Source organism: Megascapheus bottae, chromosome 10 (assembly GCF_031878675.1).
Source record: "Megascapheus bottae isolate mThoBot1 chromosome 10, mThoBot2.hap1, whole genome shotgun sequence".
Lineage (NCBI taxonomy): Eukaryota > Metazoa > Chordata > Mammalia > Rodentia > Geomyidae > Megascapheus > Megascapheus bottae.
Genome location: NC_143518.1, coordinates 7,442,676 through 7,462,070, shown reverse-complemented (window position 1 = coordinate 7,462,070; position 19,395 = coordinate 7,442,676). Strand labels below are relative to the sequence as shown.

The 19,395-nt window shown below is 49.6% G+C and overlaps 1 protein-coding gene across 1 annotated transcript; it reads right to left on the bottom strand.

Annotated features, from left to right (window-relative positions):
• Window positions 1–6,765: 6,765 nt before the first annotated feature.
• Window positions 6,766–16,054, bottom strand: Znf692 (zinc finger protein 692). The gene is made up of 11 exons (XM_090340126.1): window positions 15,304–16,054; window positions 15,030–15,058; window positions 14,468–14,731; window positions 13,548–13,593; window positions 13,307–13,438; window positions 12,776–12,997; window positions 12,613–12,690; window positions 12,440–12,518; window positions 10,870–10,984; window positions 7,830–7,929; window positions 6,766–7,692 (listed from the first exon to the last, which is right to left on the bottom strand). Exons 1-11 carry the CDS (start codon window positions 15,480–15,482, stop codon window positions 7,335–7,337), a joined length of 1,602 nt encoding a protein of 533 aa, XP_090196252.1. The 5' UTR covers window positions 15,483–16,054; the 3' UTR covers window positions 6,766–7,334.
• Between the last annotated feature and the right edge of the window lie 3,341 nt (window positions 16,055–19,395).

The window sequence follows — 19,395 nt, the reverse complement described above, 5'->3', positions numbered from 1 at the left end:
GAGCAGAAGAGTCCTGGAAATAAAACGAAGGCTACAAAATGACGTCAGGCGGAGCGTCGCCATCTTGCCTTACGGCACACAGGCGCGGCGTGTGGGGAAAGTCACTTCCTGCCGAGGCTGGCGCGGCGCCGGAAGTGAGCCCTGGACTTCCGCGTGGGGGCGGCGCCCTGCCCTCCTGGGACTCTCGCGGAGTTCCAGAACGCGTTGCTTTCGCGCTGGTGACGGCCGTCGGAACTCTGGACAGCTCCACGGCGTGAAGGAATGTTGAGGCCCGTGGCCGCTGCCCTCGCGGTCGGCTCCGGCGCGGCCTTTATTCCCGTCTGCGGAAACCCGACGGGCGTGGAATGCCCGCGACCGCTCTCCGAGAACTGCTTTGGGCCGGGCTCTGACGCTCTCCAGGGGAGGCTGCCGTGCCTTTCCTGTGGGTCCTTATCATTATCTCCCTCCCTAGCTGGTTGCCTTTTTGTTACTGATCTGCCAGACCCTTAAGGAGTTGACTAGGGAAGGACTTCGGGGTAAGATGCTTTGTTTTTACTTTCCCAGTGTCTGGGAGAATCGCCCAGGGGATGAGACGAAGCCCGTAGACCGAATTCTTCCCCTCCCGTTTGGGTCCGGATGTCCGATCAAAACGCAACCAGACGTTAGTTAAAGCGAGGAGCCGCGGATCCGTCGGTAAAGTCCTGAACTCCATGATGCGGAGGATAAGTAAGGTGTCAGCAGATTAAAAGGAGTGAAGTGTTTTAAGAGTTGGTCAGTGTACGGAAGTGGAGGCTAGCTTAAGTGGTAAATCGCCAGTTGTGAGGGAAGAAGCTTACTGAGAATGTGAGGCCCAGAGTTCAAGCCCCAGCTCTGGCGCGAGACACACACACACACACACACACACACACACACACACACACACAAACGAGTCTGTGTAAATGCAATTTGGCCTGTTAGTGGACTGCTCTCTGTGAAATGAAAAGATTCCATGAGTCCTTTCTACAGTGAAGAAGGCTTTATTCAGTAAAATTGAAACATATAAAGATCAGTGCATGGGGTGGGGAAGAGGTAGAGCTTAATTTACAGCCTGGAAGAGGGGACGTTTACAAGTAAGGAAATCAGTAAATGGAAAATTATTGAGCAACTGGGATAAGGAGGGATGGCTGGGTGAGCCTAAAAGAATTCTTGCTGAAGACTGGCCAGAGTGATCAGACTGACTTTTGCTGAGGATACACAGGTAGATGAGGATTCTGGTTACATATCTCATATCACGTAGATACTGGACTGGGGAGGGGACTTCTACAAGCTAAACTTGATTTTTACAAGGCTGGACACCATTAAGCTTAGGTAGTAGTCCTGTATCCTGAAGAAACAAAGGCTCTCTGTCATACTTTCTCAAAGACTGGGAGATAGAGACCTTGTCCTTCCTAGGAGCTGCTTATATTTCAAAGGAATGGCTCCCTGGTTGTTGAAAACAATACCTGTAAATTGTGATATATAAACATTGTGAAAGGATAATTGCAGGCCTTTTTAGTAAATACTGTAAGAGAGAAATCAGAAGTCAATTGCTAGGTGTTGTCCAGAACAAATAGCAAATTCTCTTGACAGCACTGTGCTTTCTTAGGCTGGTGTGATTTTAGGGACATGACCATTGCAGCTAGCTAAAAGCCATGCTAGAATTTAATTGTCTTTTAGAACAGAAAGGTTTGTTTTTATTTGTACCTAGGTTGGTCACAGAACTTTAACTATGGGCCTCAACACTGTCACTGAGTTTTTGTGCTAAAGCTAACACTGAGCCACTTGAGCCGCATTTTGGTGCTAATTTGTAAGTAAGAGTCTCACGGACTTTCCTGCCTGGACTAGCTTTGAACTGCCATCTTCAGATCTCAGCCTCTTGAATATTTAGTTATAGGTGTGAGCCACCAGTTTCTGGTGGCTTGACTGAAGGTATTCTGTGCCACAAATTCTGTATTTCTTTGTCCTCTCCTTCCATCCCGTAACCTCAAGAAAAAGCTCCTTAAAATGAGTCAAAAAGGTTTGAGAACATAGCTCAGTTAGTGCTTGCCTAACATGCCTAAGGCCCTGAGTTTGACCCCCAGCATTGGAGTAGGGAGGAGGGTAAGGCCAAACATTACTAATTTTAATTTAATTTTTTTCTAGTCCCAGGGCTTGAACTCAGGGCCTGTGTACTGTCACTGAGCTTCTTTTGCTCACCGCACACTTCCCTCCACATTCTCAGTGCAGCCTTGCCTCACCTCACCCTCTGGGTGGGCTGGCCAGATGGTGATGGATCCAGGCTGGAGGAGCTGGCCAATTGCTCCTGAGGCCACTAATGGGCTGTGCAGGACCAGCTACTGGGCGCAGGGAGGCCCACACACCAAGTTCTAGAAGTAATCAGCATTTGGCCTTCTGCATGCTGATCCCCTGGCACGGGCTTCAGGGCTGTAGACAGCCACGCTGTGCCAACCATGTAAAAATGATTCCTGGGGTGGTGGGGTACTGGGAAAATGCAGACTGACTAGTGAGTATTCTTGCAAATGGGTCCAGAGGCAGATCCTTACTCAGTGTCTCTGTAAAAGACAGTAATCCTCAACAATGGGCTTGTGCATATTTTGCCTTTCCTCTTTTCACATGAAATTATATAACAATTCCCTTTATTTAGTTTTCCCAGACAGGAGGATCAGACACCTTAAACACTAATTTAGGTCACACAATTAATAATGGAAGAACCGGAATCTGTCTCTCTGGTTCCCCTAAACCGGTTAGTTGTGACTCAGTAAAGGAAGTAAAGTATTTACAATATATGTACTAGGGCAGGATAAGGATAGGAAGACACCACCTCTTCTAGAAACCCAGTATCTGGGATAATTGGATACAAGTGGTTAGGTCAGCATGTATGTTGGTGATCCCTAAGATATATCATCTCAGTGATGACTTCAATAAATATTCTTTTGTCTGACCAGAGGCACATAGCATTGTGCCTTTGTGTTTTTCCCATAAGAGTACCCTCCTTTAGTCTCCCTGTGTGCGAATGTCTAGTGTCCTGTATAATTTATCATGTCTCAGTGTATTTAGATCAAGCTTCTACATATGGGATAAAACACATGCTGTTTGTCTCTCTGAACTTGGCTTACCTCACTTAACATTTGTTCTAGATCTATCCATTGTTACCCACTTTGAATAACATTATGGTATGAAATATTCATATTCTCTTTTAACCCCTCTCCTGGAGTTTGAGTTGTCTTCATTACTTTAGGGCAGAGTAGAAGAGTCTCAGGGACTTGAAAACTCCCACCCAGAAACCCATGTAGACACCAAGTCTTATATAACCAAATTTCTTGGCAGCAAGCTGACAGGCTGACCTTCTCAGGTAGGGACAGCGCCTGTATTATAGGGCTAGGAAGCTGGGGATGGAGAATTCATCTAAGGATGGCCAGGGGTATTCTGCAGTCATAGCTGGAGACTAAAGATAACATGTGATTTGGGGTCCAGGTGAGGGCTTAAATTTATGGGTGCAGCTGCCCGATTTGAGAGACCCTATGTCAGCTAATTTCAGGAAAGGGCCATACTTTATTACAAGGCCAGAGATGGAGTGTCTCCTGAGATGTAGGGTCAGGCTAACAACACTGACCAAAGCCAAGAAAAATCTTTGAAGGGTTTTCAAATGCCTTCCCTTTCTTAGGCCTCAGCTCCTTAATTATTTTAGGTTTGAGCCTTTTGCCCAGGCTACTGCTGATCCTCTGAACTTAACTTTGCCCTCTTTGTCCTTTGTGGCCTATTTTGAATCACTGTTGTGTCTCAGGAAAGGAGTCTCAGGGGAAGTTGCTGTAATCTAGGTCTTATCAGCTAGTTCTTTCACTTAGATGGTGGGAATCCCATCTCTACCAGGAAACAAGCTGGTGTTCTTTCTTTTCCCCTCTCCAGCAACATTGAAGGTTCCAGATTCTGGCCTGCACAGAAGCTTCCATGTAGAACTATACAGTCCTGTCCTTTAGGACAGGTGTGATCTGTCCCTCTTGCCTTTCCAGGTAGTACAAGGATATTTCCTCCATATTTTAAGGAGTTCCATATGGGGGATGAACTTCTAAGTTACAGGCATATGGAGCTGTAGTTCCATTTCCCAAGGTACCACTGTTGCACAATGCAGGGTGAGCATGGCTGTTGCGTGTTCCAGATCAGCTACAACACTTACCCTTGAGAGAAGACACTCTAGAATCCACAGACCAGTGTTTCAAAGCCTCCTGCTCCTCCCTCTGCTCCTTTCCCTTTCCAGGCCTCAGGAAAATGAAAAATTCCACAGTGGAGGTGGACTCCAGAGAGTAAATGACATGCTTTCCAAGGGGCTGATTAGAACCGTTTTCACAGCACCAGGGTAATGACTGTGGAGAGGCCTGACATGTACTGAGTATGGCAAGAGCTTCCAGTACAGCCAAGGGCTCTTCCCATGCCAAGTGTGGTCACAGTTCAGCATCCGACCAGACCTCACCAAACACCAGAGTGCATACGCAAGGGAGAAGTCTATTCATGTGTGTGCAGTCACGTAGGCCATAGCCACATAAGTGCTCTGGGTGCAGAAAGCTCTTTGGTGTTACCTCCAAGCTTGTATGGCACCACAGCCTCATGTGAAGCAGCCCACAGATTGCGCTAAGTATGTCAAACACTTCAGCCTGCAGCATAGCCACCCCCCCCCCCCAACACCACTGCAGCCATCAGCAGGCTCTGCTTAGCTTTCACCAGCCCAAATGGACAGGGTACTAAGTTCCTCTGAAGCAGCTGGACAAGCACCAAGGGAAAAAGGGAAAGTTACATGCTATCTTTCACTTTTTCTGTGTGCCTATAGGCTTGAACTCAGGGCCTGAGTACTATCTGTTTGTTTGTTTTGTTTTTTGTCGGAGCCTGGATTCAGGGCCTAAGCTCTGTCCTTACGCTTGAACTCCCCCTGAGCTCTTCAGCTCAAGGGTACCACCCTAGCCTTGAGCCAAGCCCCACTTCCCAGTTTCTAGAGGTCAATTGGAGATAAGAGTCCCAGGTCCTTTTGTGCCCAGGCTGGCTTTGAACCTTGATCCTCAGATCCAGCCTCCTGAGTAGCTAGGATTACAGGCATGAGCCACTGCAGTGAGGCTTGTTCTTGAGCTTTCTTAATGCTGGCACTTGAGCCACAGCATCACTTCTGGCCTTTTCTGTGTATGTGGTACCAAGGAGTCAAACCCAGGGCTTCATGAATGCTAGGCAAGCACTCTACCACTAGGCCATGCTCCCAACCCCTCTTGTTAGCTTTTAAGAAAGGATGTTCCTCTACAACTTGAAATATATTTCCATGTGAATCTCACAATGGACTTCCCAATCCCAGCTGGCTTCCAAATGTGGTCCTAGATCTCAGCTTCCTGAGTAGAATTGGAAGCATGAGCCACCCAAGACAGTACCCAGCTACCTTGCATCTATCAGTAGCCATTTACTTGGCAGGCATTGCTGACTTGTGGATACAGTCAAGAGCTCCTAAGGCTCCTTGTGCAACAGCTCTGACTTTTCTGTCCTATTGTTGCCAGTTTTCTCTGTGGTTTCCTGACTTCCTGCTTCTGTTTAGTCTTCTCCCATCTCTTTATTCCAGTTTATATTTCTTCTGCCTCCCATTCTCCACTTCTTTTGGGGTGGTATGGGCTTGAACTTAGGGGCTGGTTACCTTTCCCTGAGCATATTTGCTCTACCACTTGAACCACAGTGCCACTTCCAGCCTTTTGATGGTTAATTGAGCAAAATAGTCTCACAGATTTTCCTGTCCAGGCTGGCTTTGGACTGCAATCCTCAGATCTCAGTCTCTGGAGTAACTAGGATTACAAGCATGAGTCGTTGGTTCTAGGTTTCTTCCCCACTTCTTCGCTATCCTGTCTCTTCAGGAAATGATCACATATTTGGTCACCATTATGCCAACTCCGTGGTATTTTTATCTTTTAGTTCTACCTACTAGTCTTTGATGCTTCCTCATTCTGCTTGAGATAAGAGACACAGAGGTAAGGAATTTGCAGGCAAAATAAGTGTACTCATTTCAATGCCTGGCATCTCCATGCAAAATCTTGTCTGCTTCTTAGCAGAGGTAAGCCACTCACATGGCAGTGGCCTCCAGTGTGACCACCCACCCATTTCTCCCCTGGTGGATCAAGATACTTCTTAAAACAGCACTAGAACCCAGCCCAGACTATGAGGCTCCTCAAAGCCAGTATTGCCAAGTGGATGGTCAGAATGTGATTTCCAGACCACAGGGAAGCAAGCTCCACAGAGGAGGGGACAAGCTGAAGTTTCCTGGAATTGGCCAGTGACTTTTTATTCATAACTGGCTTTTTGATGTTAAGAGTCAGTTTTGTCAAATGTGACTTTGTCTTCACAGATCTGTAGGGTGATCCAAGAACCAGTTAGTTTCATCATTTCTAGGTCTCTCATCTCTTCCTATGTTGATCTTTATTCACTGCTGTGACAAAATATCTGAGAAAATCAGCTTAAGAAACAAAAAGTTTATTTTGGCTCATGGTTTCAGAGGTTTCTGCTTATAGTGGATTGATTGACTCCATTGCTTTGGACCTGAGGTTAGACAAAATGCACTGTAGTGGAGAGAAGAACCTCCTCTCATGACAGCAAAAAGCAGATTGGGGGATAAGGGGAGGGGAGAGAGAGAGAGAGAATGTGTGTACATGTGTGTCTCCTGGGGACAGACACCCTCTTCCAAGGCATGTACCCTGGGACCTACTTCCTCTGGCCAGGCCCTGCCTCCTCACGACCCATTCAGCTATGGATGCATGTTTACAGATGAAATTACAGCCAGCCCAGTCATGTCCCAGAATCCTATAAGTTGGCAATCAAATCCTTTTCACATGAGAGACTTCACAGGCCATTTTTAGATTCAAGATGTAGCATTTCCCTCAACCAACGTGCCTTTGGGCCCTAGGCCAGTCTTCAAGCCTTCCCACTTCCTCAGTGGCAAATACAAGACAGACCCAGGATGCCTGGGCTTGTCCCAATCTAGTGGGTCCCACTGGAGTGGACCCTGGCTTGAGAGTGTGTAGGTATCATATTCAATACAGAAGGGCTGAAAAGTGACAGTCTGGAGGGGGAAGAAAGGTTCAAGTCAGGTGAGGGCCTACATTTATACTGCATTCTGGCACATGCTAACAGTCTGCTTGCAAAGAATCCAAGATGTCTGCATCTCAGGTGTTAAAATATGTGCTCTGCCCACACATGCTATTTAGAATACTGATTATTTTTTCTTTAGGAAGACTTAAAGTAGTCTGACTTTGCTAGATCCCAGTCTTGCCCCTATATTGCATACCCATTATCCGAGGAACTAGGCTATTTAGCCTATGTCCTCAAACCTTTTCAGACCCTGGGGTCTGCTCCCCAAGCTCAGAGGAAGAGCTTACTGCCACTGCCAAAGGAGTGAGGTTGGAACCTAAGGAGACAGGGGATCTAAGCCCCTCCATGGACCCTAGGGGGTCAGAAGCAGTGACACTGGGACTGGATTCCAGTGGGCTGGGTGACTCTTGTGCAGCTGGGAGCAGGGATGGGTGACTTTTGCTGCAGTGAGCCGCAACACTGTCTGGCTTCTCAAAGCGCTTGCCACAGAAGTCACAGGGGAAGCGCAAGGCAGCCACGGTCTCTGCATGCTTACGACGATGCCAGTTCAGGGAGGCCTTCTGGCGGCAGGTGAAGCCACATACCTCACACCTGCAGCAGGGACAGGGGAGGGAGGAAGGGGCTTTGGGCTATCTTGACTCCTTCAGAGACTCCTCCTGTACCCCACTGCCTGGCTGCCAGAGCACCCCTCTTCCCCCATGATCTTGAGCACCCTCCCTCACACTCACTGCAAGGGTTTCTCTCCTGTGTGGATGCGTCTGTGGATGATGAGGTTGCTGCTAGTGCGAAAAGACCGGGCACAGAACTCACAGATGTAGTCGCGGGTGTCTGTAGGCACACAAGGGAAGCTGCAACATCCAGTGTCAGGCTATGGTCCCTCTATGGCACACCCCACCCCCGACTCCTGACAGAATGCACCAGTACTGCTGGTCCAAAGAGTACAAATGAACAACATAGGAATACGGAAACCTACTTGGCTAAAATCCTTCATTATTATCACCACTGAGCTCTCTTCAAGTGGAGGTGTTTCTCCTGGGTCCCTAAGCTAGGTCTTTGTCTCAGGAGAATCAAGAAATGGAAAGTTGAGTCCTTGTGTATGGTTAGAAAGCAGGCTCACACAAGATTGGGTCAGGGACAGGAATTATGATTTAAGCCCAAATCCAAGGACACTTCTTGGCATGTGGAATCATCTTCTCATCCAGGCTTGGCATATCTCGCTGCTCCAAATTTCCTTCAGTGCCTGATAGGCAGCTAATCTCTTCTTTCCCTAGACCTATCCTCCCTGTTAGTTCCCGTAGCCTCTGCCTGCTACCCATGGTTACTGCATCTCCTACAGGTCTCCTGGGCTGCTATGGTTTCCACCCATATCCCCCACCCTAAAGGCCTACTGGACAAAGCCTGTCCTTGCTTCTTAGTGACTTCAGGCCTCTTTCACTACCTCTGAAGACCTAGCCATTAACCAACACAGACACATCTGCAGCCTCCTCTCTTGCTTCCTCCTTCTGTCCACACAACTGACTTCAAGCCCTCTACTTGCCAGCCACCATTTCTGCTGTCATTCAGCACTACCCCTTCTATCTCCAACATCATTTCCCCAACCCCTCAGCTGTCATCACTCCCAGGGGATAGAAAAGCACTGTGCCACTTTGCCAACTGCAAAGCCAACTCTCCTTCCAATTGGGTTCTTGTACTTGTCATGCATGCCATGATGGTCTCATGGCTCCAGACCTACCGCTGCCCCTCTGCTCTCAGCCATTCACACTACCAATCTGCCCATCTCTTTTCCCTCAGCGCACTCTGCTTCAATGAAAACAACCCTTGACCTGCTTTAGACCTGGATATTGAGTGAAGCACAGTCATCCCGGTGACCTCTCCTTGCACATGTAGCCTCGGCTTCCAGGGGCTTGCCATGTGCCTGACTTCCCTGGCCAGGTCTCCCAATGTCAGAAGATATTTCATACCATCTCTCTTTACTAATCTCCAACTCTGATGGGACTGGCAGTCCCCTGTCCTCACACAGCAGTGGTTTTTTTTTGTGTTTTTTTTTTTTTTGCCAATCCTGGAGATTGAACTCAGGGCCTGGGCACTGTCCTTGAGCTTTCTCAAGGCTAGCACTCTACCACTTGAGCCATAGCACCACTTGTGCCTTTTTCTATGTATGTGGCACCAAGGGGCTTTGTGCATGCTAGGCAAGCACTCTACTACTCAGCCATGCTCCCGGCCCCAGAATTGTTCTTAATTTTGAAAATCACTATGAAGAAACAGAGAATATCTGCATCCTCCCCCCACCAAATCCATTTGCCAACTTGTAGGTAAGTATGTGGCCACCTCCCACTGGGCTTCTCAAAGTTCACCATCCCGTGAGTCCACAAGCCCTTCCTCTCGGGATCACCCCAACCCATGCCTTCTAGCCAAGACCTCATTTCTCTGCTGATCTTCATGGCAAAACTCCAATCATCCAGATTTGCTGTTTGCAGTGGCTGGAGCCCACTCCGTTCTGGCTGTCATCTCCACACTTCAGCTGTTCTGCTTGTCAGCTCTGCCTTATTATCTAATCTAGGAAGATTTCATTTGGTGGCCTGTTCAAACCCTCACCTCAGTGTTCCTGCAGCTGGCAATCCACCCTCCTCCATGCAGCACTTTCTGCACTTCTGTCCTCAAATACCTCTTCTTTTCCCTTCCTCCTTCCTGGACAGGGGTCCCACCCCAGACCTTTTCTCTGCTCACTCCCTCACTGACAGTGAAACACATATTTTCCCCTGACATCTTCCTCAAACTCACATCTTCTGGGATATCCAACATGTCTCAAATCAAATTGCTTTCTCTATTGTCAGGAAATCATATCATCCACACATCTGCTCATGCTGGAATCTGAAGTCACCTCAACTCTTCCCTGCCTGTCCCACTTGTGAATCCATCCTTCCCCAAACAGCATCTCTGGCTCCATCTATATACCTAAGAGCCCCTGGTCACTGCTAGCTGCTACAAATGGGTCCAGGGTACCATGCTCACGCCTCACACGTGCACAGAATTCATGACCTCACCTGACAAGAACAGCCAGTTCCACCCATCGGCAGTGATAACATGGCAGTGACAGCAACCCTTTTGAAAGTCCAAGCCAAACGTACCTCTGATGACCTCTTCTCACTCAAAGCAACAGCTAAACCATCTTGACTCTGATCTCGACCACCTATTTGACCTTTCTAACCTATCTTCCTCCTGAACACACCACACAGAAGCCACCGCAGGGGCTTTCCACGTGTGATGTCCTCTACCTCTCACTTCACTCAAGTCTTCACTCAGAAGAGTTTTCCTTTTCCTTGCTGGTGCCCCGGCTTTAACTCAGGGCTTCACACTCACCAGGCTTGATAGGATTGTTCGCGCCCTAACATACGAGTTATACTTCCAGCACCGCTTTGTGCTGGCTAATTAGAGTCTTGGGAACTTCTCCTCCTGGCTGATTTCAAACTTTGATCCTCTGGATCTCAGCCTTTTGAGTAGCTAAGATTCCAGGTGTGCACCACCAGTGTCCACCAACTTTTCTACAGTAGTGATTTGTCCTTCATGTTCTACTCTCCCACCTTTCTAGCCCTAAATCACTACAGTGGGTGTCTCATAAGAGTTTATGTTTCCTCCTCTGTTCATAACTATAGCAGCAACTAAAAGTCTTGAGCAGACAGTGGACATGGAATGGAGGGAGAGAGTGAGTCACTGCTCTGAGGGAGGTGAAGGACCCCAGAGATAGGGAAATGGAGTTCCAACACTCACCACTGTGCAATTTCACATGCTCCTTCAGATGCTTCTTAAAGTTGAAGGACTTCCGGCAGGCTGGTTCTGGACAGCAGAATGACTTTTGGTGGAGGTGCTGATACTTCTTGTGGTGCTAGAAGGAAGGCAGCAGGGGAGGATAGGTTCGGGATGACTGCCTTTCCCAGGGAGACATAAGCTGATGGAGCAGGTCGGTTCCTCAGTCACCCTCCCGTTCCCCACAACAGCAGGCCATCACTGCCTGGATATTTTCCTGACTCCATCCTAACCCCTAGCAAGATATCTATCTCAGTCAGCCCACGAAACTGCCCTGTTCTGTGCTTGACTTCCATGAACTCATTCCCTGGCCAAACCCTGCAATGTCTTGCAATGTTCCTGTACAGAGCGCCACTCTCGTGACATTCCCAGTTTTCCCAACCATGGGTTCACTGTCAGCAAAAGGAACAGTTTAGGTGAATGTGATTCATCAATATCAGTATTAATCTCGCTGACATACACAATCTCTCAAAATATACACACTCACACACAGACTCTCAACCTGAAATAACTTTAATGGGTAAGGGCTTTGTATTTCCTTTTTTTTTAAGTGCTAAAGATCCAATCTAGGGCCTTGAATAAACCAGGCAAGTGTTCTCTAACTCTCCTCTACCCATCCTGGATAATGGGCACACTTCAGCTTTACTCTGTTAACATTTTGCGTCCTGGCTCACTAAATTATATGAGCCATCCCCTTTGTCATAATCCTGGTTTACCTTCCAGAAGTCTTCAGTTACCTTCATAAAGCTCAAATATGATCTGTGCCTGCCAAATGTCCTTCTTAGCCTAACGTCTCAAGGTTATGTTGGGACTTTTCCCTTTCTCACCTGTTATCTTCTGTATATAACATTCTTTCCTACACCTTGCAATCCCTTTGGCTCTGGGGCCCTCACACGCAGAGCCTGCTCCACTATAGGTCTAGGCCACAACCTTGTGTGGTACCGCTGGAGCCAGGACCAAGTCTTTCCTGTTCTGGAAGTGCCTTTACAAACTACATGGGGAGGCAGCCTGAGCACGGACTCAGAATCCCAGTACTACCACACAGTAACTGAGAAGCCTTGGCAGTGTCTAAACTTTCAGTGTGCTTCAGATTCCTCATTTGCAAAGTAGGAATAACAGCACCTACTTCCTTTTTCCATGGTTGCTGTCAAGACCAGGACTTACATAGATCAAGCGCCTAGAATGTTGCTGTCACTCCCCAAAAGCCTAAATGGCTGTCATTTCTGTGGGGTCTTTGCAATGAGCAGTAGTGGCCAGTGGTGCTGGGTGCCTGAAGCTTGATTCTCTGACTCATCTGCCCCCATTTAATGATTACTACAGGAAAGCTTTGCATGTCTACCTGAGCTATTCCCTTCCAGACTCCAAGTCATTCCCCCTGCCCCATGCTTTTTCTTTGTTCTTTTGGTGGTACCAGGAGACAAATCCAGGGCTTTCTACGTGCCACATAAGCATTCTAACACTGAACTTGTCCAGTGGGCGTCCTTCATCTTTTCCCCAATCCTAGTGGCTATAGGCTGCAATCTGTACTCCTCACATTCAAATACTGCCGGTTGGAGAAGATCCTTCCACAGCCAGGGAAATCACAAGGCATCAGCTCTCTTTTGGCAGCTTTCCTGGGGGAGGAAAATGAGGAACAAACAGATTCCTGCCTGCTCTCTTCTCTCCTCCTTTTGGCCTTCCCCAGTGCCCCACCTCCCCAAATCCTACCTAATTCTCTTGGGCCCAATCTCTGCAGTATCCTCATCCCAGGATGGGGCTGGAACAGACTCGGCCTGACTCCCAGAGCTATGGGCAGCAAAGATGAAGCAGAGGGCCTTTAAGGAAGCACATCCCCAGACCCCTCCCTTCTCTACCGAGGCCAACAGGTTACCTGGCCAAAGGCTCTATCTGCTGAGCTGCCAGAGGAGTCCTGCTAAGCCCCAACTGCATCTCAACTTCTGATGTCAGAGGAGCTCTGGAGCCCACTGAGCATGCTGGAGAAGAGGAAACAGCAAGAGGAAGGGGGAGGGCTTCAGGTGCTGGTGGTGTCTGTTCCTCCTTCAGTGTGCAGATAACAGGGGAACTGGGTGGTCTGGGGACATCTGGTTCACTGCTAAAAAGAGAACCAAGAGTTTGACATTACCTCTCCAGGCACACAGCCATTCCTCACTTAACCTCAGCCAAAAAGCTCTCCAACTTGGAACAAACTTAGCCCACCCCAGGTTCTCCTTTATTCCTGGTTTCAGCCCATCAATCTTCCTAAAAACATGACTTTGCTAACATCCTCAATTCAAAGTCCATCCATCTTCCCTTCAAATCTACCCTGCACAAGACTATCAAACAAGACCATTCCATGAGCCTGCATATTTCCAGATAACCAGGCCAAAGCTGCCTCCCTCTCGCTCCCTCAACCCCAACTGGCTCATCTGGGGAGGAGCTGTAGGTCCATGGGCTGGCATCGCTGAGTATCTCCTCTCCATCGCCATCATCATCCTCTTCCTCATCTTGTTCCTCTCCTGGAGATAGGAAGGTCTCTGGTGGGGGCCCTGCTTCCCTGTTAAGCCAAGGAAGGTAAGGGTAAGATTCTGACCCCTTACCCACCCCTTTCCCCCCACTTACTAACTGTGCAAGTCCATCTGATCCCTTCTACCACCCAGCCTCACCTGGGCAGTTTAGCTTCTTGCATTCTCTCTTGCTCAGATTCCAAACCTGTTGGTACAGGAGGAGGCAGGGGGTCAAAAGGGAAAGAACACTGGAGGCATGGAATGAGGTGGAGTTCTAAGGTGTGAAGTAGTGGAATACACTAATGTAGAAGAACCAGGAGGGCGTGGGTACAAAAGCTACCAGAATGGGAAGGGGTATTTTACTTCACAACTGATTCATCACATGATTTTTTTTTTTCTAGTGAGTTGTGGGACTTGAACTCTGGGCCTGGGCATTGCCCCTGAGCTCTTCAGCTCAAGGCTACCACCCTATCCCTTGAGCCACGGCACCACTTCCGGTTTTCTGGTGGTTAATTGGAGATCAGAGAGTCTTATGAACTTTAGTGCCTGGGCTGGCTCTGAACCGGGTCTCAGTAGCTAGGATTACAGGCATGAGCCACCATGCTCAGCCTTCACATGATTCTTTTTTTAGGTATTAAAAGTACACCACATTCCTTGAACACTTGTTTGTTAAACTTGTCATTTAAAATATGATGTAAAAATCAACATTAATAAATTTTTAAAAAATTGCAAAGTTGAACTTTATTTTAAAGAATAGATCTCATTTAAATACAATTAAAATCTTTCCAACTACCCTTCAAAAAACAAAAGGTATACCATAAAAAGTTTCATTCCTAGTGCAATTAAAACAACACGTTTTAATTTCTGGTACCTCAGATGTTTTATTCAAGTACACACAGTTACATTTTTTACCCTTATCTTTATTGTCTGTCAGTGATAACATACCATACACCCAGCTCTGCTTTTTTACATCTAACAATGGATATGAGAACTATTTCCTTGTCAGCCTGAAAGGATGTTTAGTTTTCAGCTATGAAAGACTGAAAACCGCCCCCTCTTCCTCTGAACCCCCAGCCTACCTGCAGGTTTCTGCCTCCTCCCGGCCTCTGGGCATGAGCCTCTCCGGGTAGTACATGGGAGGGGAGCCTGCTTGGATGCCTCTGGAGATGAAGGGCTCAAGGAAGGTTCCCAGGAGAAGGTGTGGCCCGCTGAGCACTCCCATACAAGACCTCCGTCTTGACCTCCAGGCCCACGAAGCCCTGGCACTAGACTGCATTCCCGGCTGTGGGCATGAGACAAGAGCACCAGATACTGCAGACCCTTGGGGGGTAAAGGCTCTGGACCTGGAGGGGCGGGGGAAGCAGTCAGGCTGAGCTGAGAGAGCAGCTCATCTCATCCAGAAAGTCACTTAAGACAATGCTGTCCTCCTTCCAGATCCCTGGGTAATCTCAGCTCCCGAGACTGCCCATTGGTTCTCCCCCTCCAGCCCCTCACCCAATCTTATTCTCGTCTCCTCCAGATCCAACTCTCATGAGGTAGGGGCGGGGTGGGGGGAGGGGGACGGGACGGGACGGTTTGTGGACAGACATTCCCTGTTGCTCTTTCCCCTCTGGCTCCCTAGCCCCAGCCATCTCTACCTACCTGCACAGAGGATGCAGCCTGAAGTGTACCTGCCAGAATGAGAAGCCGTGGGTCAGGTCAGAGCCCAGGCACCTCGGCTCTGGGCACCATGCAATTAAGGGGTCCGCCCTAACGCCCTCTTACTCGCTGGGATCCCGAGGCTACATGCCACACCGGCCACCCGAGCACAGAACCTGAGCGTCTAAAGGAGCCGCAGCAGGACAGGTCCGGGAGAGAGGGCTAGGGGACTCGAGCCCGCGGTCCTCCCCCCGGGGCCCCGGCCCCGGCCTCTAACCGGTCCAGCAGGAACTTGGCGAGCTGAGAGTGCATGGAGAAGCCCAGCCGCTCCTTGAGGAGGCACCACCGCTCCATGTGGCCGCCCAGGCGGATGCGGCACTTGCTGCGGCGCGCGTCCAACTCTCTCCGCTTCTCCCGCCGCTTGCGGGTCGCGTCCGGCACCGCGTGGGAAGCCATGAGCGCCTCGGCGGGGCAGGAGGGGAGCCTAGGCCGCCTGGAGACTCAGCTTGGTCCGGGGATCCGCCCCGGGCTCCCCTCGCCCCCTCGGGCCTTCAGTCTCCTCGTCGGGGAACTGGAAGCAGGAGACAAACGATGCTCACGGCAGTCGCTGTGCTGGAGGCCCGGCCAGCCCGGGCTCCAGGGCGGGCCTCGCGAGCGGGAGGGGAGGATGGAAGTCACAACAAAAGCCCGAGCGCCGGGTGCGAGCTTGTCGGCGGCCTGCACCAGTCTACAGGAGGCACGGCAGGCGCAGGGGCGGGCGGGCCCCCCAAGGCGCTCGGCGCGGCCCAGCCAGGGCCGGCTCAGGGTCCCCAGAGCCGCGCGCGGGGGCACACTGGACACCCCACGGAAGCCCCGCGCCCCCGCCACCCCGGACCGTCACCGCCCCGCCCCCCGGGTCTTACCTCGGCGCCCCGTCCGCTCCCGCCCTGACTGCGCATGCGCCTGCGTCCCCCTGGCCGCGCGTGCAGGCCCGAGGGCGGCGGGGGAGCCCGTGTGCGACCCGTGCGTCCCCGCCCTGCACGCGCCGCCGCCGCCGTTCCTCCGAGCGTCCTAGGCCGCAGCCCAGAACCGGGCCGGGCTGGGGAGAGGCGAACCAGGCCCCGGGGCGCGCCTGCGCACTAGACACCCTCGCTGCTCCTGCGGGGTGAGCTGAGCTGCTTCTCCTGCGCAGCGCCCCGGAGCGCGCGCGCGTCTCCGGGCCCCGCGGGAGCCGTGGACAGGAGGCGTCCACGAGGAGCGCCTGCTGTGGATGACCAAGCCTAGATCCAGTCGTCGTCCATGCATCACTTCAGCTGCTACCTAGGTGGAGATCCTGGCCGCTGGTTTCCATGTGGGATGCCCCAGTAGCAGGCAAACGCGCCTTGCAGAACCAGCCACCTCGATGAGCCGCAAAGCCCCCCTTCCCCACTCCCCCGCCAGCTAGCATTGAAACGACCAGATTCTCCCTGGGCTTCTCCCTCACTTCCCACAGATGGCTCCGGTGGAGGGCTCCCCATCAAGCCGTGCGAGGGCGCTTCCCCAGCTCGCTTTTGACAGCCTGGTTGTTGAAGGCAGTGTCAGTTCTGCCTGCCTCAAACAGCACACAGGGAGATCTTCCACACAGATTCCTCCACCTGTTTTTAAAATCGAGTGTCAGCCTGTAACTTCCACCTCTTTCTGGTTTTCTCGTTCACCACTGGCTCTTCCATTCCTCGTTCGATTTTTCTTCTGTATTACCCAAAGTCCAACCAGACCGTAGACCAAGTTTGCTCTTCTACATATGCTTTCTTTTGGGGTGGATCTAACTAGATCATTCCTGTAACTAAAACATGCCCTGGGATGCTCACATCTATTCCTGCAACCCAGCCCTCTTTGGGCTCCAGACTCAGACTCATCTGCCACGTATCTGCACATCTCTCCGCAGGGTTTTCTTTTTCTTTTTCTGTTCTTTTCTTTGTGTGGGGGGGGGGAGGAGGAGGTGTCTGGGCTTGAACTTGGCGTGGGCACTGTCCCTGAGCTCTTCAGCTCCAGGCTACCACCCTAGCCTTGAGCCAAGACCCACTTCCCGTTTTCTAGAGGTTAATTGGAGATGAGTCTCAGGTTTTGTGGTTCCTGGACTGGCTTTGAACCTTGACCCTCAGATCTCAGCCTCCTGAGTAGGCTAGGATTACAGGTGTGAGCCACCACACCCTGCCAAATTTACCTCTAACTCTCATTTGTCTCCTTTCCTTGCCTTTCTGTACAGAGAAAGTTCTATGTTTGGGTGAGTTGGGTCCAGTCATTCCTCCTCTTCCAACCTTCTGGTGTAAGGCGACTACACCAGAATTTATTCTGAAGGCTTCTCCTGGATGTGTGCTCTTCTGATATGCTGATCACTCACAAGACTGTTCTCAAAATCTCTCCTTGCTACCACTTACCAGGACCTGGTAGATCTTCCTCTTTGCAGACTGATATTCAGCTAGTAAGTGTGGGAAATGTGGCTGAAAGTGTAGTGGGGACTCTTTGTTAGCCAACCAGTGACTACACTGGGCCTTTGGGACAGCCAAGCGCAGTCCCAAGAATGGTCTCAAGGCCCATTTTAAAGCAGAGACACCACCTCCTTGTTTGCTCAGGAGTGTAAAGTCTCTAGTGGTTCTCTCCTGCAAGAGCAAGCCAAGCGGGAAGTTACAGAAGCCAAGCACAGCGTTGCACAATGGCAGCATGACCCATTAGGAACATAAAGGGAGCAGCAGATACATAGACCTTTAAATGTCAAACCAGAGGGATGGCGGTGCTTTTTGCTTCTAAAATGAAGTCACAGAAGCGAAGAGTAAACCCTAAGATGGTTAGGTTTGATAGGCACTATCACAAAAGTAGAGGATTCTCCTCCTCATCTTTGCTTATTGTCTTAAGCTTACTCTAGGAACACTTGAAACAGCTTGGGCTAAACCGCTCACCTGATGCTCAAAGCACAGCTTATAGTCTACTAGGTTAGAGTTGGAGGCTTCATGGTTCATCCACAGGAGAGCCGTGAGCCTATCTTGAGGCTTCCCAGGAAATCATACATAGGCTAACCACATTATTCCTTTCCTTCTCTGCCAAACCCTGATGAGAGGTGTTCTAGATCTTAAGGGTTAAGTGGACCAAACTTGATCTTTATGAACCCTGAAAACCTGTCATAGCTCTGTGCAAAACTGGTTCTCATTCAGGTCCTCTCCCTATCCTACTTACCTATAAAGTCTGGGAAAGGAGAGGGAGAGACCAAGGGAATGTACAAATCACTCTATAGTAGGGAGAAGGGATTCAGGGAGAGTGAAATGTGTGGAGAGAAAAGGGCCAGGCTAGCATGTTTATAGTAAGGCAGATTATGGGCTGGATGATGAGTAAGGTTGAGTACAATCACTTGTTTCCCACTTCACATTTACTCTAAGAACAAGAGTGGCAGGGCTCGGTGGCTCACACCTGTAATCCTAGCTACTCAGAAGGCTGAGAACTGAGGATCAAGGTTCAAAGGCAGCTGGGGCACAAGAGGACCTGAGACTCTTATCTCCAATTAATCTCTAGAAAACGGAAAGTGGGACTTGGCGCAAGGGTAGGGTATTAGTCTTGAGCTGAAGAGCTCAGGAACAGCGCCCAGACCGAGTTCAAGCCCCAAGACCCACCAAAAAAAAAGGGGGGGGGAGTGCTGAATATAGATATAGATATCTAGGGCTGGGAGTGTGGCCTAGTGGTACAGTGCTTGCCTAGCAGGCATATAGCCCTGGTTTTGATTCCTCAGTACCACATACACAGAAAAAGCTGGAGGTGGTGCTGTGGCTCAAGAGGTAGAGAGCTAGCCTTGAGGAAAGCCCAAGGACAGTGCTCAGGCCCTGAGTCCAACTTCCAGAACTGGAAAAGAAGAAGGAGGAGGAGAAGAGGAGGAAGAGAAAGAGGAAGAAGAAGGAGAGGAAGAAGGGAAAAGAAAATTAAAGTGTTGAATGGTTATATAGAGATCTAGATTGTAGATATGTAGATAGTAGATAGTAGATGCCTAGATATCTTAACAGCAAAAAGAAAACTATACGATGAACAAAAGAATTAGACATTTCTCCTGGAGAGAAGGTATCATCATCATTAATAACTCACTAGGAATGAGTCCGGTTGTGTCACACTACTATCAAAACAATGGAAAACAAGTGTGGACAAATAGAACCTTCAGATCTGTGCTGGGTGTAGTGGTATACACCCCAAGAGCTACAGGCACAGAAAGATCAAGAGTTCCAGGTTAACTTGGACTGCATAATGAGATCCTATCTCAAAAAAAACCCCCAAAAAACAAATATTTCTGTAGAGAATACAAAACGGCTTCACCATTGTGAAAATAGTCTGCCAGTTCCTCAAAAAGTTAAACTCAGAATTACTGGCTAAGGGC

What these genes read in the sequence shown, in the direction of transcription:
- Znf692 (XM_090340126.1), bottom strand. Translation starts at nt 15,482, where the DNA reads ATGGCTTCCCACGCGGTGCCGGACGCGACCCGCAAGCGGCGGGAGAAG. An exon ending in GAGGAGGCAGAAACCTGCAG is followed by an intron (nt 13,594 to 14,467) that starts GTAGGCTGGGGG and finishes CTGTACCAACAG; the next exon opens with GTTTGGAATCTGAGCAAGAG. An exon ending in CAAGAAGCTAAACTGCCCAG is followed by an intron (nt 13,439 to 13,547) that starts GTGAGGCTGGGT and finishes TTGGCTTAACAG; the next exon opens with GGAAGCAGGGCCCCCACCAG.